General features: G+C 40.5%; 1 protein-coding gene across 4 annotated transcripts in view; it reads right to left on the bottom strand.

The window, feature by feature from the left end:
• MIDEAS (mitotic deacetylase associated SANT domain protein) overlaps positions 1–22879 on the bottom strand; it is a 51149-nt gene that overhangs the window by 13096 nt on the left and 15174 nt on the right. For 2 of the 4 annotated variants that reach the window (XM_014869309.2, XM_014869310.2), the window contains exons 2-5: positions 7393–9085; positions 3325–3648; positions 2044–2389; positions 1559–1625 (exon numbers count right to left, since the gene is read on the bottom strand). In XM_014869309.2, coding sequence (XP_014724795.1) covers positions 1559–1625; positions 2044–2389; positions 3325–3648; positions 7393–8850 — 2195 coding nt within the window. In that variant the 5' untranslated portion in view covers positions 8851–9085. Of the gene's footprint in view, positions 1–1558; positions 1626–2043; positions 2390–3324; positions 3649–7392; positions 9086–12123; positions 12230–14312; positions 14456–22879 lie in introns of those variants that run through there. The other 2 variants (XM_014869308.2, XM_088167019.1) reach the window with 2 other exon arrangements.

Raw genomic sequence — 22879 nt, 5'->3', positions numbered from 1 at the left:
CTATCTACCTGCATAAGCATCTGTTCAGTAAGACTTAAGATGCCAGGAAGACAACTCTGCACATAACTCCCTTTTGGCAAAAGGAAATGAACTTGCACTACTAAGTCACCATGGTTTGAAATTTCCAGCAATAAATTTGAAAATTTTCACACACAACTAAAATCACAACTAACTTTCTGTCATTAAATCCAGCAATTTAAGCAAACAGACACAAGGAAGACAATTGCACGATAGAGGTCAAAGATCAAGACCTGAGAGGGACACAAAAAATATCTGTTCAAGAAGTTCCCCTGGATTAATGTGAAATGAACCAAGAGGAAAAAGATGAATTAGGCAACTTCCAAAAGAAATTTATACAATAAAAAATGTGCTTATTTCAGTGAATGAGCTTGGTCTAGAGGAGGTTTGCAAAGGTAACAAGAAAAATCTACGTTAATTCACAATTGCAACATTTGCTTGGAACAGGCTGTTGCCACAAGTGCAGAAAACAGCTTCAAACAAAAAGGAAGAATGAAAAAAGGGCGAGAAAAAACAAAATTGTCAGCAAATGCTCCAGTCCATTTTTAAAATATAAACTGTTTTGGATAGAAGCAAAAGAAGCAGTGTATCTGGGGAAAGTTTGAGTTAAAATCTCCAATATCTCCTTAAATATCTCTTGTTACAGGATATGCTGCAGAGTTAGAGCAGAGATTCCTGACTGCACAGTCAGATGCAGAGCCATGTGGGTGTTTTTATGCCATATGGGTGCTTCCATGCCATGCACCTCCATGATTAGTTTTTGCAGGCAGTCATTAATTAGGTATAATAATGAACTGAAACCACCTTGCTGTAGTTCTGCAGTACTGAGGTTGAACTGATAACACTCCAGAGCATGGGCAAAGGCTGTGCAGAGACATTTGCAACTCCGCTCAGGTTTAGCAGGACTGGCACCAAGCCTAAACTCACAATTCCAGCTTCAGTATCTCCAGAGTGTGCTCCCTATGGCTGCTGTGTCCCCGTATGTCTGAGGTTTCCCAGCACATAGCCAGCTAAAGACTAACAAGGCTGAGTGGCTCAGGGCACACACCCCACATGCCTCTGGCTGGAGCATTTTCAGGCTGAGCTCACCCAGCGGGGAGCGAAGTGTTCACAGCTCTGCTGCAGCTACAACACACCCACAACTGGACCAGGCCATGTGAGAGCTAACTCCACTTTTCCATGCTACATTCTGTCCCTCCTCTGAAGGAGCATCACCTCCCCACCCTAAAACAAGCACACAGCATACAAAGAAGTGGTCGTATACAACAACACAGGACAGATTTACCTTTAGGTAACCAACAGTAATTCAGCCCAGAGAAAGATGAGCAGTGATAGAAAGCAGTAAGTGTCATCAGAATTACATTTGCTCAAACAAACACTCTTTATCATGTGGTGTAATTTTTAATCAAGACAACTTATATTTTGAACCATCAATAAGAAGGGTTTTAATGCTTCTAAGAAATACATTGGTCGCACAGGGAGCAGCTTGCAGGTTGAGGAGGAAGCAAGGAAACACTTTTACTGAATCTCGGCTACTTACGGTTCAATGCTGACCGGGGTGGCTTCCCCCACTACCGTAAGAATTGGAGGGGTAACTTCTGAACTATCTGCAACAAGAAGAAAGAACTGCTCAGCTTCACATCTGAGATTTACTTTTCACACAGCTTGTAAATATTATCAGAGCCGTCCATCTTCCTAAAAAGGTGCCCCCAGGCTAAATAAAGGAGTTTCATATGAGCAGGAACTTGCCTTCCTCCTGTCAGCTCAAGATACTGACAATCTGCGAGAGGAACTGACTTTTCATCCCCAAGAACGTCAGCAGGGGGTGTTGCAGGTTGCTCGTGAACACAACATCCATGCCCAGATGGAGCAACACTGCATTTCCTCTATTCCGGCTCCCCAAACAATGAGGAAGGAACTCCGGTTTCACACAATCACACCTCCTAAAGGCATGATGTTCCTCCTAATGCTCCACAGTTCCTAATCAGAAATTGGGCTAGAAAGGAAGGTTAAAATGAAACTTACTTGATCTAAGCAGAGTTCTGTGACCACTTTTGGGAGTCATTGGAGGTGGAACTGAATGACCAGTTGAAGAGAGGATAGCATTAAAATACAGCCCAGATCCTTCTCTCACTGGACTAAGGATGGGTGGAGGAGTGTAAGGAGGTAGCTCAAAGTTCCTATCTGAAGGGTGGTCTGCCAGACGGACGGGTGACCGTAAGTGGCTCTGATATGGAGTAATGTTGGAATAAACAGGTGGTGCAATGAAGGTGCCAGCTTTTGGTGGTATGAAGAGTGGCTCGGGTCTTGGCCGCTGCTTTGGTTTTCGGGCAAAGCCCTCAGCTTCATCCTTTGGAACAGCATCTTCATGCTATTAGAAAAAAAAATATATTGTTAATTCAATTTAAAACCTCAGGTTTGAAAAACCTCAGTGAGATCAACATTTTTTAATGGCAGCTCAAAATCTGAGTAGGACAGCTGGAGAATGTTTCAACAATTAGCAAAAGGGGAAAGTGACAGAACATGGAATGGAATGGACTGGACACAGCAAGTATTAGGTAGCAGCTCTAGCTCATGTGATTATGAAGTTATAATTTACAAGAACCACATGTACAACCTTCATGGCAGCTTTAAAACAGACAAAAAAGCACAGCAGAACCCTGGTACAGATACACAGTGAAACCAAACACTGGTAAGAGAAGAGAAGACTATATAGCAGTATTTTATTAGATGGTCATGCATTTAAATGCAGAAAAATCTCCCCAGATGCCTGCCCCTTCTCTGGTATCTCAGCATTCTGTTGTACTTCCGGATAGAAGAGAGGGAAAGTAAAAAAATGAATGCACCCACTCATCACTACCATGCTGCAGGGGAACAGTCAAGTACTGACCTTCAAAACTCAGTAAAAGGTTTCAATTGTATGAGAATAAATCTTCACTTTGGATTTTATTCACATTAAGAGCTATGTGCACTACTTAGAATTTATTGGTATTTATGTATTTATGAAGAAAGCACTCCTGACATGGACAGACTATTATTCTAGTCTTACTGCCCATCTGGCTTTATTCACTTTTTAGTGAATTTAGTGAGGCACTGCCTGGCTTTACTAGCATTAGCTGTAGATCATGAAAAGCCAGCAATGCCCAAATACATGGCAATACTATGATAAAAAAAATCCCCAGACTACATACATTCCAAGTACAAGCCTTGAGATCAAACTACATTAATAGAAAAGTTCATGGCTAAAAGCTGTGTGATTAAATCTAGGAGATGTGGCTCATCTTTGGTTTCTTAGTCCATCCATACCTGACTCGAGGTCTCCACGTTGGTACTACGATTGGATCGCCTGCGAGTGACTATCACAGAAGGCTTCCGTTCACAAGGAGCTCGATCGTTTGTTTGGCCTCTCTGGAGCTTTCCATCCTCAGACTTTTCTTTTTCAAGGCTCTGCAAGTCAATTTTTCTCACTGGCACGGACACAGGAATGATAAGAGGCACAAGGTTGTTATCCTCCCGGGCTTTTTTGGGAGCTGGGGAAGAACTGGCGAATTCCACAACACTTTTTGAAGCTGCAGTAGGTCCTGGAGCTGTTACCAGCACACTCTTCTTCTCCTCTGAATTATCCAGTTCCTGAGAAGAAAAATAGATTCCTAAAAAGTTCTGTATTGCTTACATAATAATTGAGATATCATCTCACTTTCAGTGTATATCAAGTTTCTTGATGCAATTTGCAAGCTGAAATGGATTTGGAAGTGTAACTGGAGGAAAAAGAATACTTCACAGCATTACTAAAATTCCATAGAATTACCTGAGGATTGCCTGTAGTCTTAACTGCTAGAACACTTACATAGATTATTCGTAAGAATTGTTTCACTACCTGTGTTTTAACATTTTATTTTCTATATAAATTTGTATCCTGCTTTATAACTTTCAACAAAAGCTCTTTAGTTTTAATAATGATCAAAAGCTGCAGGTTATTAATTTCAAATATTGGATTTCTGCTCCAGGGAAGACTGAACCATGATAATATCTTAATTAAATCTCTCACATACAAAAAACCAAACCCAGAGCTAGCTTTTTTTGCTTCATCTTTTTTTCTTTTTTTTTTTTCCCTGACTCTGGAAAACATTAAGCTTTCAAAATAAGCCAGGTAACAAGGCTGAGCACATAAAATCCACCATATCAAGGAGATCCAGGACTGGCTTCTTTCAAGACCTTTTATGAGAGTTGGGCTAAATATGTACAGAAAGGTTTATCCCATAACTGATCCTGAAGTTTACAAATCTGACTGCTTCTTCACAGAGACTGCAGCTGTACAGCCCTACCACACTTGTTGGGACACAATTGTAAAGTCACAAGTGGCATCCATTGTCCCAGAATAAGCCTCAGGAGAAATTAATAAGGTCTGAGGACCTGCCTTCACTTCAGGCTGGTAACAGGCTCCTGTACTTTCCCATGAAACCACCAATTTTGGGTTTGGAGGGCATTCATCATATTCATCATGCTAACAAACATCACTAGAGTCCAGTGACTCTAGATAGAAATGGGTGCTTGTAAATTTTTGTAGCCTCCCTCCACCACTTTCTGTGTACACCAACACATAATGACAACGTGAATATGTGAACAAGCACCAATTCTGATCCATCTAAAATCCTCAGCTACTTCCTGGGTGCTACACAGACCTCTGTAAGTCAGAAGACCTGAACTGATTCGCTGACTACAAGGAGGAAATTATGGCAGCTCAAAAGTGCCATAGTCACCCAAAAGTGTCACTTTCCTCTGGCTTTATGATCACTTAAGCAGAGCTTCGGCGGGAGGGCTGCCAGGTAACTTCAGCAAGTGCAACATGTGGCACTTCCATTTAGACTCTTGCATAAATACTGAGATAGGAACTAGTCACCTAGAGTCCTCCAGGAAATCCACAGAAACCCATCAGACGTTCTGGCATCAATCCTGTCTATTCCTCAATCTGTTTCTAAAAAACTTAGAATTCACAGAAAAACCCAACTGCAACAGCTGAAAGAACTGTTCCAAGGCCACATCTGTGATCTAATAAGAAACCACACCAGCCTTTTAAAAACACCTGCCCACAAAGTGCTTTCTGCCATCAGTCTGCATCATCTGCATCAAGGAGAGGCAGCTTCTGTCTGCAGTCAAACCAAAGCTTGTCCATGAAGAAGGTGAGTGCAGAACTATAGTTCTCCAAACAAAACTCTTTTTTTCCCTTTTATTTGTAGCAGCTGGTGCCCTGCCCTGTGTCAGGTGAAAGCAGCTATGTAACCAAAACCTGTCTTCCTTCCATAAAAGAATATTTAAATTCAGACACCCTTTAAGACAACCATGCAGATTTGAGAAAAGTTTTCTGTACTTTTAGAAGACAAGTCACACTGAAACCATTAAACTAAGAGTTGAGAATTTACTGCAACCTGTAGGCAGCAATAATCTTGCATCACCTGAAAAAAAGGCAGCCACAGGCAGCTCCAGTGCAAAGTGTCAGTCGAGACAATGCATGTAGACAGATATTGCTGTCCAGAATATTATTTTTGCATAAGGTACACATACCTAGACTGAGATGTTCAAACAACTGATTCAAATTTATGTTGTTTTCTTTAATCAATAATTTAACTCTATGGCCTTCTACACACTCTTCAGATAACCTATGCAGAGATGGCTTCTAGGTAATTTTTAACAGAAAGACACTCAAAAGAGAAGCAGACTACTCTCATTCAGCAAACATATTTTCTTTTTCTCCCTCACACAATATCCAACACCTTAAAGATGTAAAATCCATCAGACTTCTGGTAAGAATTTTATCATCTTTCAAAACGTCATCCTGAAAGCCTGAAGAGATCTAAACATAAAGAGTTCTTCTGCTAGTGCCATTATGCTTGCATAACTAAAAAGAACAAAAGAGCATCTGTCAAAACACTTCTCTGGTCTTTACATTATGAATCAGACTTCAAGCAGACGTGCCTTCAAACGGCCAATTTCTTGCTTCATCTCTCAGGGCCTTTTCCTAAATGCTCTATTTGCTTCTTCTTGACACTCTGTTAGTGATCCAAGAGCAATGTGAATTACAGGCTTTCTGCAATATGACTACACAGTGCCTGGCAAAGTAAGAGCAAATACACAACGCTACTATGTACTACCAGTTCTTTATCAAATCTGCTGCTTCAACTGGAGTTAGAACAAAAAAGATTGGAGAGAACATCAACAAAGTCACTGTTTGCTTTCTGCTGTCCAAGAGATGGAGTAGGCTATGGATATTCAGCTTATTGTTTATTAGTTTAGTTCTTTCACTCAAACAGCACATTCCTCTAAGGAAGAGATGGGGAAAAACAGTGACAGAAAGACTAGGATAAAAAGGATGATGAGAACAAGATTGGGAATATAATGCCCTCCCTTTGTTGTCTGACTGGATAGCAACTCAGGTGTCAAAACTGTAGGTAAAAGCAGCTCACGTAACACGTATTTCATCAGCCTTTGGCAACAAAACTTCCAAGGAGAAGTGTGCCTCCTAAGAAGCACTCAATAAAAGATTAGTCAAACCACAACTCTAAGAAAACGTTCAAAAACAAACCGTCCAAAAAACCCCACCCAACTCCAAAAATCCCATCATTGGTCTCCCAATAGGCTAGTTAATTTTGAATTCTGTCATATTGCCATATGGAATACATACTGTGCAGTTTAGACTGATGGGATATCAAAAAGTCAGAAGTAGTGAACTGCCAAATCAGTCAGCACTAAATTTCTTCCCCATTAAGTCCTACAGGAGGTCTACAGGCAGACAGGTCATTCTACAGCCCTCAGGTCATTCTTAGAAACAGGATGCTCCATGAGACAGGCCTTTGTCATGCCTGGTATAGGCTCATCATGTAGATGAAACTTTCTTAGACTTTAATATTTGTGAAATATTGAACATGTAAATTGTGTTATGTAATTTTTAGATAGCACATTTTAGAAACACTTCAACTGCTGAAACTGAAAAATTGGCAGGTAAGCCTAAGTCTTTTAACAGAAAAGAAAGGGAATGTTAAATTGGTAGAAACACAAGTAAATTGCTTATACTTACCTCTCAAAAATCCTGATCACCTTGAGACCTAAGCTGAAAACATCCATATTTTCATATCATGGGCTAAAATAACATTTGGTGTTAGTGAAATAAAACTGTCCCTTAGTGGTCTCACCACACTACATCTCCATTCTCCACATCTATGAATTACAGTAGCTGAACTTACGTGCCTCCACACCAGAGCTGCCCTTGTTGCATGCTTCAAGATAGCATCCTATCCTGTATATGTGCACAAATTCCTTTCCTTTCAGTCCTATTTTGTAGTCTAAAACATGCTATATTGGTTAGGGTCTATACCTTACCTTTACATTCTGAAGAGAAGCCAGCTCGACAGCTTTTTGGGCCAAAGTCAGCAAATTGGCTTCTTGAGAAACACGTCGCCTCCGCCGGGTACTCTGGATTACACCACCTCTGACACTCTGAAAATCATTAGTTCTCTGAGTGTTTTCTTCAGGTGCTGCTGCCTGTTTGTCCTCATCTCTACCATTCTGGGCTGCAGCTTGTCTGTCTGTTTCCATCTGGCACTGCTCACTATTGACCAGGACATCCTTCTGCCCCAGATCCAATCTTTTGGGATGCAAATAGCTACTTTTATTGTGGGCCAGTGACTCAGGTGCCTGCTGTAATGGGACTTCTTGCTGATGTGTTTGCCAGTGATGAAGAAATAAATTGCTAGGTTGTTCTTCTGCCTGCTTAGAAGTCAACACTTCTCCTGCAGATGTCAGCAGGCCACCTTCTTTGGAGAGTCTCCGTGATCTTCTTGGGAAGGGAATCTGGGTCTGAGGTAGCACAGTCTGTTGGTTCTGCTCCGTTAATGCCTTGAATAGCTCCTGGTTCCTCTCTGCTTGCTGAAACTGGTGTGGCATCATGTGATGCTGAGGTGCTGCAGCTGCCACATGAGGCTGTGCTATAGAAGTTGTTTGCTGCAGACCAAAGGCTTGTGTGGCAGCCTGTTGCTGCTGCTGCTGCTGAGGATAGAAATTTTCAAAGAGTTGTAGCTGGGGAAGAGCTTGCTGCTTTTGTTGTGCAGTAAATGCTGGAGTGGAAGAAGTTGGGGCTTCTTGAAAGACATGTAACAACTCAGGAAGACCTTGCTTTTGGCCTTGGTGACCAAATGCAAGTTGGAAAGGCTGCAATGGCAGAGTTTGATTCTGCTGCTGCTGTTTCTGCATTTGATGAAAAGAATTCATTTGAGCTTGTTGTCTAACCAGGGCTTGCTGTTCCAGCTGAGCCTTCTGGGACATCATCTGCTGGACAGCATCTCCATACAAATCTAGCTGTGACACAAACACTCCTTTCTCTTGATTTCTTTTAAGGGCTTCTGGGTGGCCATAGAAGCCTGGGGCACCAGCATTGGAGTGGGGTCCTTTTGGGTTGCCCCCAAAAACCATACCGTGGTTCCACATTGAAGTAGGAGACTGCCAGTGGCTGTCACCCCTCTCTGGCAACCGGTTTCCCATCAGTGAATTCTGCCATTTGACAGCTGTTACTGACTGGGGCATCATCACTGATTCTCCCCTATCTTGATTGTAAACAGAGTTCATCAGAGCAACGTTGTTGGGTGCACTTGTTAATCCTCCTGGATGAGAAATCTCCATAGTTTGGGAGACTGGTATATTCCCTCCATGGCCATAGTACTGTCCTTCCTTAAGCTGCTGCTGTGGTTCTTTTGATGGCACAGCTATGTCCTGCTCATTAAAATAGGCAACTCGTTTCCCAGTCCGTTTGCTTGAAGACTTTTGCTGAGCCTGAAGATTCATGGTTCAGTCTATTTGCCCAGCCACACACACAGTATTTATAATCCACCCATCCCTGAGGTTGGGGGAGGAAAGGCACAGCAGTCTTTCTTTTCCATCCAGCTTTAATAATAAAGGGCAGGAAAGAAGTCCAGATGAAAGTGCATTCACTTCCTTTTTCTTTGTGTGCTTCTCCCACTTCTTTTCACTCTTATACTTTGTGGTTCAGAGGTCAGTAGGGTCCACTCAGTTACAGGTTCTGAAACAGAGAAGCAATTGCAATGAATCATCAAGAGCCATAACTGGCCTATGAATGCTCATGTGATAGGCAACAATGTGTATGTCTGTCCCATTTCCCATGGAAATGAAGACCAGGATAACAGATGGAAGAAACAACAGATCTGATCTGCTAGAAGAATGCAAAACAAAACAACTTACTTTAAAAAAATAAATATAACACTGTACTTGCATGATGCAACTCCCTATTGCACACAGAATTCTGACTAATCACTTAAGTTCATCCTGAAAGTTTTACTCTTAAACTACCTCTGATCTGGCCAATTACTTCCACGTCTTCCTGTAGTCAGAATAATCTGTTTTTAATCTCAACTCAAAACCACAGAACAAAAAACCCTCATGGCTTGCCAAAAGGCCACATTTCCCAAAGACCTTTAAAAGCCACGTGTGTACATGAAGGCTGTAGTCAAACATGCAGCAAGATGCTCAATTCAGTATTCTGAAGGAAAAGGGTCAGGCAACAGCCCATCAGTCACACACACACCACCAATGATTACAGATGCTTTTCAGTCAAGAACTGCCCACCCAGCATCCAAGCCCTGGGACCAGGGCCTGCTCAACCTGTTGCTCTCTCAGATGTTTTCTTCAACAGCTGAAAGAAACTGCTCCTGCACAGGTCACACTCAATGAAAGGTAGTTCAAGCAGCTGCTGTTGTAACAGCTGCTCACAGACATCAGCAAGTGTCTGTTAGTGTAAAGCTACAAACGTAATAGGAGGAATCCTTTCCAGAACAGGCACTCTACGACAATTCTACCCTCCTACCTTCTTCTTCCATGAAGAAAAGCTATCCACAAACTCTAAGAGGCTAGCTTGCAGGATTAAGGTCTAATGTGTGAACACATACACTAGTGTTTCTATCTGGACACCTAAAACCTTTTTAGATGTTTAGTTTTAAATTCAATTATATTCTCAGATTACCACCACTGACATTCTAGTGTAAGTCTCTATTCCTATCCTTTTCAGTGTGCATTCTGTTCCACTTTAAATCCCACTGCCAACATATTCCAGGAAAATGACAACAAATTGTTAAAATCCTATACTTATTACATCCCTTCTGTTATATAATCAAATTTCTCTTGAGTGGAGCAGGTAAGACTAGCACACACATCCCCTTCAATGAAACCTGCCATCTATTTATCCCTCTTTCTAAAATGAAAAATAATAAACCAAAATTATATAGTACACTGAAGTCCTCAGACAGATATAGGGACAGTGCAGGTTTTAATAGTGAGGTGGGGTTGGGAACATGACGAGGAGGAAAGGACAAAGAGTTTTAATTAACTTACGCAACTTCCACCTCAGAGGCCAGGCTTGGCTTCAGTGCTCCTGGAGCCATGGGACTGTGTTTCAGAGTGAAGTGACTCACTTCCTCAGGCTGTTACATAGCTGTTCCCCCACACTGCCTCCCCTTCGCCTTGGCTACAAACCACGGACCTCTGCCACCCCTCAGCACGGAGCCAGGGCATTCCTCCCTCCTCTAAGCACAACGTCTCCGCTCATTTTCCAAGACTATCACAACAGGACAAAAATAACTCTAGGAGAAATTATGGACACGTGAGATGGAAAATTCTCTCTAAACTGCAACTAGTACACAAACGAAGATTTCATAAAGTAAGTTTTTCCTATTTCCAAACTTCACTAGGAGAGGAGAAAACACCTTAGAGCAGGAAACTGAGTCCCTGGTAGCAAAAATGTAGAGGTGGATAAGCTGCTATATGCCTCTCAGAAGCTTAAATGCTATCTATCCTCTCTCCTTGCTTTCTGCAGCACTGCACAAGTATCAGAAATAACAGCTAAACCTCAACACCTGAGGTAATACTATTAAGAGTAGTTTCTGACAGTCTTACTCTGTGAAATCATCACAAGCTATTTTTCTCTCCAAACTAGGCAACATTTTCCTTCTACTAATGCTTTTGTATTGATCAGTCACATTATTCTGATAAAAAGAATGCAAGGTTTTCTGTATATTAGAAGAGATTTCCACTAAATCAAGTTTTAACCTGCAAGCTTTCAGAAATTCTGCTGTAGACTTTTTACACTTTGAAGAAAAAGACAACAATAATTGTCAAAATATGGCATTCAACTTTCAACTTCGAGGGTCCTTGTTTTCAACCAAAAAAAGAAAGAAAGAAAGAGCCCAGTTGATGCTGTTCTTAATAGTTGTGGCTGGGATTTGCAGCTACCACACAGAAAAGTACCCAGAGGTACCCTTTAGCAAGAGGACTCTGACATTAGTAAGAAAGCATTGCATTAGCACAACTTTCCAAACCAGCGTCACAAGGTCTAACTCAGACTAGTTTAGAACTGCAGCAATCTGGGAAAGAGATCTAGTGAAACTATTAAGATGCAAAGTCATAACTGACTCCATAAAAAGGAGTCAGTTCAGAGATAACCTAAATGAGGAAAAGGAATATGTACAATTGAAGTTGTTATTCAGCACAAAACCCAGTGAAAAGGACATTGCCAGGGAGAGAAGAGATTTAAGGTACTTTGAACAAAACATGCTCACTGAACATCCCAGTTCTCCCAGTTGCATGCAAAATAACTACATCCTAAGAGATCACCAAGATAAAGGAGGATTTGGTGCATCCAGTATTTGATGGTAAAAGAAAATATCACAAAATTAGCTTTTTAGAAGTTCTTTCTGTATAGAAAAACTACAGAAAAGTATCTTCTATGCCATCCTAATAGTAACAGTTCATAGTTTAAGCTGCAGTGATAAATGTTCAAGTTGCAGCATGACTATGCTTCAGGAAAGCTCATACTTGGCAGCTTCACTGCATGAGCACTGCTGGCTCTGACTAAACAGGCTTCCCTCCCTGGGGTTGGGGAATGAGCTCACACAATCATCATCCTAGCCAATTACCAGCTTTGGGGTTTTTCTGTTTTGTTTTACTTGAATTTCAGCACAAGAGTCAGCCTGCAGTAGCACAGGAAAATGGCAACATGCTTCTAAGGCTTAAGTGCTTTGGAGTGGTACACCCTGGACCATTCCTTACCTTTGAATAAAGCACAGAGCCAGTTCCAATACTGTAATTCCCAGAAGATACTGTGTCTTGCCTCCAAATATACTGAAATGTTATGATACTTAGCACTGCTTTTACACTGCACAGAGAAAAAGCAGAACCTAGCATCAGTATATTTGTTTTAATAACTCTAAGATTTGGCATGCAACATAATCAGTTATTTTCACTTCCAGGAGCTTCTGATATTCAAGAACTTCTCCTGAACTTTGTCCAGATGGATACAAATTGTATATCATCTCCTTTAGTATTATAAATATTTTCAGATTTCTAAGGAATTTTTGATATTGCAAGGCTTTCTCTTCTACACCTAAAAAGAATGACAAATTAGATATACATGTACACAATGGGCGCATATGCAGCATTTTCCAGAATGAAAAATACATAAGGAAAGTAACTCATGGCACCTTAATGAGAAAAGTTAAGAGTTAGCATTTTTAGCTAAAAACTTCTCTAGAGTATCTGCACTAACGCATTAAAGAAAATCCCAAACACATCTAAACCACCATATGAGCTACATTTATGCAAAGGATGCTGAAGGACTTCCTGTAGTATACAACAGGACTGTGGAGGAGTCTCTCCCTGTATCCAGGATTCTGTTCTGAAATGATGAAGTCATTTCAAAGGAGGTATCAGAAGGGTGCAGGGCACAGACACTCAGAGCCACTTACAAGGCTGTTAGCAGCCCAGACCACCCATCAGCAGATTTTAACCCATCCAAAGCAGAATCACTCAGACATCCCTACCCAGTGCAACTGTCTTGTCACAGTTTATTATTAGCCTGGAGAGCCTGCTATAAAACCTTAAATAAAGTTAAAGATTATTTGATTTAGGGAACAAATTAAAAACATTTAATGGTAACCATTTAATGTAAAATATCTCTATCTCTCTTTAAAACTTGTTGCCTGTATAACTGGCAACTGTTGCCTGTGTAACTGGTAACTATCCACCATTATTCCATTTCTATAATTATTCTCTTAACTAAGCATATGTATATTTGTACTGTTTCAAATATCAAGTTCATGACCTCACACACTGTAGTAATCTTGAACTTTACTCTTTGGCTCACTTTTTGAGGGCTGTGCTGTCCTGCCCTTTGTCTAGCCCATTTGCTACATCAGCTATATCTGGCATGATAAGCAAGCGTAAATTGTGTACATTCCTCATTCTCCTTGGAGATCATTTGCAAACATCTCTCTCTGACAGAATGCTGCAGAAATGACTCAGGAAAGACTCTGATTTCTCCTCAGATTTCAGCAAAATTAAGGATGCTGAGAATAATAACAAGTTGTAGTTGCAGACCATCTTTTATTCCACCATGTTAGCTTTTAAATTCCTCTCCTTTAGGGTTTTATTCATGTAAAATAAAGTGTTCCTCTGTTCTAGCTAATGTACACTCTCAGCTTTAACTGCAACAATGCTGTCACTGTTCCTTACAGGAAATCTGTCAGATTAGGGTGATGACAATCATTTCTCAATAAGTCCTCCTGCTTCCAGCAACTGAAATTATGGCTCTCCCCTGTAAGCAGCTCAATCACTTTCAACCATGATGATGGACGAATTCCAAGAACAATCTTAAATGTAAGACAAATGCAGCAAGTTACCCTCTGTCCTTCTGAGACAGTGCAATCAAACCTTCCTTCTCCAATTTCCTCATTATTATGGTCAAATCTCACATTTATGAAACATGCATAGAATTATAATACATATTTTACTAATGAGGAAGAGAAACAGAGGAAATAACTCACTTCTAAGATCGCAAAACAAGCAAAGTAAAAAGCAATATATAATATGCTAGCTACCAGTTCCCCTTCAAACCTGAAAGAAAACGCAGTTAAATCTACCTGTGAAACATAGAAAGGGTGTGCTATTTACACGTGTGCAGAAAGGGCAAAAAAGTTTTAATTCCTTCAGTGCAATAGAAGTCAGAGGAGGCTCAATAAGGTAGGTTTTGGTTTTGGCTTTTGCGGTTTGCATTTTTGAAAATGACTGGAGACTTACAGAGCATCACGAACTTGCTCCAGCTAGCAGAAATCTGCCTCTGCAAAACCACCAGCACCATTTTTAAGAGTCTTGAGTAAGAACAGAGAAAAGGATGAAAATACGGGTCAGTTTTTGTGTTTGTAAAAGATTTGCAAAGCTTATTGCACATAGCCTATGCTTACCCTGCTGTGTCTGGAAACAGCTTCAATCCCTCCTTCCAAAGCCTCTCCCGCACACTCACTTTGTCACCTTTTCTTCCAGACAGTTAGCTGCATCAAAATTCCTGCAGATTGTTTGCAACCTCCCACTCACCACCTTCAGACACCTTGAACAGGAAGGATAACAGCACAGCACAGAAAATAAACCATATTTGTAAATTCTATACAGCAAAGCACAGCAATCTACATCCTGAATAAAGCAGTGAAAAATTCAAAGCAACTACAAAACACAATATTGTGCAAGAAAGTCAAAAACATAAAAACAAAGATGATGGTTTTATGTTCCTGTCACTTTATCACAAATGGTATGGCATTTTCTAGACATCCAGCATGTCTGTCTCTATAGCAGAAGGTGTATTTTCCAGGAGAGTGGCACTACAGAAGAGCAACAGCTGAAGCCCAAAGCGAACAAGCAAAACCAACCAACTGAGCAATCCGCAGTTTAAAAGAAGCCCACTACAAAAGAATGTAATTAGGTATCAATCATTTCCCCTAAAACCTCCAAGTATGAAACTAATCTAGGGAACTTATCAGATCAAAGTCCTAGAATCAATAAAGCCTATGAAATGGGGAAGGCTTACTTGTTGTGTAACACTGTATAGCAAAAAAAAAAGAATCCTACAGCAGCCTGTAATAAAGACAAAGACATGAAAGGAAAGCTGCTTCACAGACAGACAACAAAAGGGAAAACACAGCAACCAGGAAGTTTGGCAACTTCCACTGTTTCCTGAAGGTGCCTGCCTGGGGCTAGCAAACACATACCTAAATAAGTAACATGCATGGCAGACCGCTTATGACCTACCCAAATTTTCATGTGATTGGCCCATTTCTATTGCAGAGAAAGACTGAAGCTATGACTGACTACAGGGGCGCCTCTGCCCTGAGGACACTCATAAAATTACTATGCTGCCACTTTCACTTTCCCATTTTCGGAGGCTGGGAATTAATAAAGCTTTATTAAACCACTGTACTAACCAGAGACTCAAAAGTGAAACCCATCAGCCCTGTGAGGTTAAACATGTGTGAAAATGGCCATGCTGTGAAGGACTACGTGCCAGCAAAATCAGGTCGCTTGCATTGCTCCACCGGATACCACAAACTACTGCTCCAATCTAAACCATTCCTGACATTCAGCACCATCAGAGGTTAATTGCCCACAGCAAGCAAAATAACACGAAACGTAGAACTACCATATTGTCTGGGAAAATTATACATAGCCAGATGGAAATATACGAACTACAAATCCTACCTCAAGAAGATTTTGATTTACAGTAAAGGAGGTAATAAAGGTGAAACAGTGAAAATGCAACCCTTTAAGCATTATTTAATTAGGTACTTTTCTGTTCCAATGGTCTTCAAATTCACCAAAGCATGCATTTTTATTCTATTTGGACCTACTATTTATATCCATGGATGTGCTTTTATTTTTCCCCATCACCACAATTTTTTCACACTCAATCTGAACACACAGATCCATTCTAGTATGGAGAATGTTACAGAGAAGGATTTTGGTGTTTTGAATTACAGGGTCTGAAGCATCACAGATGCACCTCAAAGGGAAGTTTTCAGGTAACAGTTCTATGAGATGAAAGTCTTACACTATGGATGAACACTTTAAAAATAACCTGTTTTTTCGGGTTGTCTTCATCAATTCAAGCTGTAAACTTGGTTGCAAGTATTGGAGGCTTCCTTTTCAAAACACACCTAGGAATTTCTACACAATTGTGTTCTAATGGATGAGGAAGAGACAAAAAGTTGCTACAAAGAAAATGTCTATCAAGTGCTAATTAGTCTTATCCTTACAACAAGCCAGACAAAATGTGGCTAACACAAGCAGCTCCACCAGAAGAAAATCAACACTGACGAGGAAGAAAAACTACTAAAAAGAGAGACTAAAATTTTAAAACTTTTAAAACTGATTAAACAAACAACAAAAGAGAAGAAAAAAGCCACAACCTGATTTTTTAAAAGGAACTGGCAATATTGTTTCTACCAGCTATTGAAAGGATATGTAAGATCCTCACTTTTTTTCAAGCAAAACTTTGAGCGCTGTTTCCAAAATTATCGAAAACCTTTATGCAAACCTCATCACATGAAAACAAATTATTCATGACTTGCACCAGACTAATCTTTCGTCTTAAACTGCAAGAGAGGCAGCTCCACAATCTGGACTCTTATAAACACATACACAGGAAAGCCCATCTTTACAAATGGCTTTGCAACACAGACAAGGCTTATCCTTTAATAAAATATGTACATGGCACATTTCTTACATTGGTTAATGTTTATAAACTGAATTGAAATTAGGAATATGTGTTATTATAATCTGTCATCATGATATACACTGATCTGAAGAGGCTTGGGCAGTCTTAGAGAGCAGAATGAGCATAGTAATTATGGAGTACGAAATGTTGCTTTCAGGCTTTGTAAAGTTACATGAACATAATTCTTTCCCACTGGAGATCGGTTAACAGTTCTAATTGTAAGCCCTTAGACAGTTATTTTAAGCTTTTTTGTTTGGAGCTGTCTGGGAAGGCAGTTGCTAGCAACAGAGAGACCAACATGCAGGAATTACACCAGGCTCCAAAGTCAGAATGGCAAAGAGCAGGCCAAAAGCTTCTCCCTGCCCTCGCATTCACATACCTGACAGGACCACAACACATCTTTCACTCCAAATCCTCGCCTGCCACAAACACACCAGCTACAGAATTGCAGGGACACCCCAGAGACAGACCAAACCTTTCTGCACTTTGGCCCTGAGAAGAAAACACATCTGAATGCACTAAGCTGCAACAGGAAAGACTGCTAGGTTCAGTCGTTGCATCTCAACCTCTTCAGCACTCTAGCACAAAGCCAGGCTTGCGGAGAGGTCCAGTGCATAGAACAATAAAGTCTGAGTGTTTTACAGATTCCTTTGAGGTTTTGCAAGAGCTAATGGGCTACAAATAAGGGAAGAGAATGGTGAAAGTTCATAGAAACAGTCATACTTTACATTCCCGGAGGTTTCTTCATGAGAAATATAAATGTACTCAATACCTCAGCCTGAGCCCTTGGCAGAGATATTCTTAAGACTGTCAAGCAGGCATCATCATCACTCACCCAAGTCTGGCTGGACAATAGCTGAGACTATACGTACAGGCAGAACCCCCGGGATCAGCTTCCAGCTCTGCTGCAGACATGCATCTTAAGCAAGCCACTTCCAATTGTTTCAAAAAATGAGAATAATACTTGAAACCAAATACATTGATATTAATGGAGTATTTTGAGGTCATAAAAATTGTATTACCTTTAACAATAGCCACAAGTAGCCTAGATGGGGAGTCTTCCACAAAGAGCTTAGAAGTCTAATTTCAGACATGACGCAATCAGAGTAGTGATAACCGAAGAAAAGGGAGTAAGACAAAAAGTGAAGGAAAAAGGTCACACAATAACATAGTTGTTCTTTTGTCACATGCCTGCCTCTATCTCACTTGACCCAGAAATATCTTTGTTTATCAGCAGTTATCTAAGCTGAAGCAGCGCTGACCTTGGCTTGCCCATATCCACAGACTTGCAGCAAACATGACAGTATTGACTGAGCGCAGTCAGTCTTTAACAGCACTGACAGGGCTTTAGCTCAAATTTCTAAAATTATATCTTTTATTAATTCCTGCAATCACTGTTGACTATAAAAGGGTCTCTTTACTGTGCTGGTCTTTCACAAGGTACAGTAAGCTCTTGGCCATGACTGGGGCTGTCAGGCATTACAATAATGCAGCTAAGCAAATGCACACTAGTACCCGGAGCAGGAGCAGTGAAAGACATGGGCAAGCAGGATCACTACACGCTGGAAAACGGCAAGGTTTTAAGACTCCAGGGGCTAAAAGAGCACTCTGATTTCTTAACCTTTAATTAAAAAAATCAAAGCACTCTCCAGGTCTCCAGATTCAGAGCTCCCTGCCAGTTGACAGACACCTGCCCAGTCTCCGCCTTTTAGCCACAGGGATTTCAGTGGAGGAAGGAAAGAGCAGATGGCTGGCACCAATACTGGATCAAATACAAAGTGCTTCCATTTCTGTAGTGGCTTATTTGTATCTTTGCTAGCATTATAAAGCACTTCCACTATGGGGCGTAAGTGACATCAGCCTCATATGGACTCAGAGAAAAGTCAGAAATTTCCGAAAGATTCAGCTCAACAAGCCTACCTGAAACCAAACAAACCACTCATTCTGTACTTTGTAACTAGAATGAAAAGAAGCATTCAGTAACAGCATGAGGAAAAGTGATCTCTATTAAGAACCCTTACAAAGCTAAACTGAGCAAAAGACTCAGTTGTTAGTAAAACAAAGTTAAGATCACAATGATTAAGTTCAATACAAAGGGGAAAAAAAAGAAAGTTTATGTATTAATCTAGCTGTAGATGGAAGTCTATGAGTGTTAAACAGATCAGAAATATCCTGCACTTGCACAGTTTACTCTGCGAGTCCTGGAATATAAATACATTTTAACTGAAGTCATAACATTTTGGTTCAATAATCCCACATTATACTTTGAACAGCTGTATTTGCTAAAGATACAGACTATGTAATTGCTATTAACAGAAACAGTAAGTCCTTGCAAATTGTGAATAAACACCCAGGACATAAATAATTGGAAACTTATTAGAAAAGCTGGTAAGATAATCTGCACTAAATACTTTACCATCAAAACAAATAAACAAACAAACAAAAAACACACCAAAACAAACAAACAAAAAGCTAAGGATGAAGGAAGCAATAAATTCCCTTATCTTATATCGTTTTCACTTTAGAATGAAGGGCTAATGAACTAATCATGTCTTCAGGTATATGGGTTCCCTTAACTGGATTGTCTCACACTAAGGAAATTCTGAGACTGATGCTCCTTTACAATCCATAATGCACCTAGTCATCTAGTTCTAGGCCAGAACTCTGAGCAACCTGGTCTAGAGGAAGGTGTCCCAGCCCTTGCCAGGGTGGTGGAATAAGATGATCTTTAAGGCCCCTTCCAAAGCAAACCATTCTGATTTTGTGATAATGGATTCTAAAGGATCTTTTCACACCAGGTAGACAGCACTCTCTTATTTCAAGTAGGTTACTTCAAGTAGTCCAGCTTATGTCCCACAGCATCTGATGACACTACTATTTTCAACAAATCTCCAAACAACAAAAATGAACATCCAATCTCTCATCAGCAGGCTGACATTTGTCACACAGTTCTTTTCCATTTGGAAAAGATCTGTGAATCCACCAAGGCAGAAAAACATTCTACCAGTTATTATACCCCAGACAAACTTCTCCCGGGGAAAGTAGTTGAAGGAACTTGTCCACAAACAAACTTCATGTTATTGGAATACTCACCATTTATGTAATACTTGGCAACAGTTAAAGTAATAAATTAACACCAATTAATTCAACTTCACAACATGTGTTATGTGCAACATTCTGTATTTCCAAGAGGTACACGGAAAGAGACAAAGCAGCCTGTTTTGCACTAAAAAGCAAAAAAAGGTAGCCAAGATGAGATTATTCTTCTGTATTTCCTTTATCTCAGTTTCATCCACAAACTGCATTTAGAAGATGTCACGTAAAGCACCTTCATTTTGAACATATACCAAATTCAGAAACTACTACAGAGCACTACTCTCTAAGTATGCCATAGAACTCCCCCCACCCTGAGTTAATTTTAAGGCAATTTATATAAAAGTCACATAAATTTTAAGGTAATTTATGTAAAAGTCACAAAGTCTTCTAAAGCACATGAAATTTCACCTGTAGACATTAAAGGCTTTAACATTAAAATATACATGTCAGTGTTACAGCAGAGATCTCTGATGCTCCACAGATGCAGTGTTCCATAATGTCTTTGCACTCTCCACAAGCTCTGCCTGCAACTGCAGCCTAAGGGGAAGGGCTCTTACACTTGCATGATCTGTGCTGACTGGGGTTTTAGACTTCCTTTTTTTTTAAGAAAACGACAACACTAGCCAGGTGTACTGCTCTTACTGTCCATGGCTTCATTTCCTGCATTATAATACAGAAACTGAATTACAGCACTTTCTATTTTACATGGTTGCATGGCCTCTTAATCACAGCATAACAGTACTAAAGAATGCATAGAATATACTCTTTATGCACTTATTCTGGCAATGTCTCTTTAAGGGACTGAACTACTATTATTCCCTTTTTATTGAAGACAGCTAAGTATGCGAAAGAGAGATTTTAAAATTACTTGCCTGAAGAGGCCTATAACAGAGGAGATAAACTAACTCAGTCCCAGGTTAGTGCCTGTCCTTTCAATCATATTTAGTCTCTTACTCAGTTTGAAATCCCATCCTAAGGTTGGCTAAAGTGCACATGAAACCTCTCCAAACCATTTCTTCCTATTTCAGCCTGCCCACGAGACTGTATGCCATGCATAATAATAAACTCAAGATAAGCATACAGCAGTCAATGCATGTTTATTGTGGATCTAAAAATATCATGCCAGCTTTTACTAGAGTTGTCATCTGTAAGGCTTATGTGCACATATGCTAGCCTTGGCTGTGGTGGTGTCCAGGGGACACAGAGCAATTCAGGATACTAGGCAGACCTATTTAGGTGCAATCATGACATTGTCACCAATTTTGTGTAGGAATTACATAACAATGCTGAAGAATCTCACCCAACTCCTTCCCTGCATGCAATTATAAAATCATATGAAGAAAGAGGGAAGGGATTTATTTATACCTATTAGTCGATTAATGTCGATAGAAGCTTTCATCTGTTTACCTCACTTATGAGCACCATAAGCATAAAAGCACATTTTGTAACCAGAGAATTAAAAAGGGGGCTCTGAAATCCTGTAAGAGTGCTTTTAGCAACTACCATGACATGTATATTCCTCCCATCTTTGCAACCACCTTCTCAACCACCACTCCAAGGGAAAAGAATTTTTGTTCTCTTCCCACAACTGCAACATCTGAGATGCCACAAATAAGAAACAGCTTTCAGGCAGACAAGGAATGGATGCATTGGAACTGCATGTGATGCCTTGAGAGGGTACCCTAGAACAGAGGCTCGACAGAGTTAAATGAATAAAGTAGGTATTTATTTGAAAGGCATCATATGTGTTGAGAGCTCACTCGTGCAGGGACAAGCTTCCACATCTTCCACTCCTTGAACCCTCTGACTGAATGTTCTGTTCTACCTAGACAAGTTAAGAGCAACCTGTACTGATTTTAGCAGGAGGACAGCACACATCACAGCAGCTGGACTGCAGGAACAAGGGCTCTTTCAGCAGACTGTGGAAAGGGCTCTGCCACTGCTCCCACTGCCCCTTCTGAGGGCCCCAGAAATCAGGGAGCACCATGGTCCTTGGCTACTGTTTTGACCTGCAGCAGAAAATGTCAGATTTCTGTCATTGAAAGGGTGAGAGGGGGAAGGGAGGGTCAGAACCATCAACATTTGGTTGTGAAATATAGCCAGGTTTCACAGGAAAAAAATAAAATAAGGCCCAGAGCTTTTTAAATGCAAACAGTATGGATTAAATTGCCAGTGTCATTTTTCCCTTTACATAAAAATATATGTACTTATCATAGCTATTCACAGGGGAGAAAAACAAACAAAAAACAGGAACAGAACCAAGCCTTGAGAGCTATGCATGAGGAATGCTGTCATAACATTACTTAAAAAGAAAGGACAAGTACTAATTTGCACATAAATGATGACATTCACCTATTATAGCAGGTCAAACCGCTAAGTCAATGCTCTTCCTAGGTCTTGCACCACTTGTGGTTTTGTCATCTCTGTCTTACTGAAAATCTTGAACATTGCATAAAAGTTTCCCTTGCAGACAAAACCTGACAAATCAGAGTCACAAAGTACTGTCAGAGCCACAGAAATGAACGAAAAAGCAGAAGGAAATTCACACTCTTTGCTATCTGCACATCAGACTATCAGGAAAAAAGTTTAGATAGAAGAATGGCTTTTACACATATACAGCTCCTGCAGGTAGCAAGCTAAGTTTGTACTACTGCCGACATTCCTAAACTCAGTGGCTCTGCTCAAGCCAGGTTTCCACACTCTTCAGCTGTCTTCAGCCCACCTTCTGCAAGACTTGTGAGCCTGGTGTTGGCATAAAGCTTCACAGGAGCATCAGTGCAGAGACAGGGATTCCCCCGAGCAGCAACTTCAGAGGCCCAGGGCTGAAGAATTCATGCTTTCAATTTCAGACTGAGTTCAAGTACGATGGGTGGTTTCCCTTCATGTTGCAGCATGCAAGAAGCTAACAAGTGAGAAAAGGGTGAGATGACAAAAAACTAGCAGAAAGAAGAAAATCTCCTCAAACCACAAGTGTATCGGTCCCTCCAGATGCCATTCCGCTTGCTCCTACATTTCCAATAGCTTTTGTCCATTTCCTAGAATATAATGCCTTCCAGTTAAACACACTTAGTTCCACAAAGACATCATGGCAGTTCAGACTGTTCCAAAAGACATGAACCACCCACCCAATTAAGCCACAATAATAACTTCTTCGTGTGTCATCCCTTTTTT

This window comes from Sturnus vulgaris, chromosome 6 (assembly GCF_052056855.1).
Source record: "Sturnus vulgaris isolate bStuVul1 chromosome 6, bStuVul1.hap1, whole genome shotgun sequence".
In the NCBI taxonomy this organism is placed as follows: Eukaryota; Metazoa; Chordata; class Aves; order Passeriformes; family Sturnidae; genus Sturnus; species Sturnus vulgaris.
This window is presented reverse-complemented; position numbering and strand designations above follow the sequence as displayed.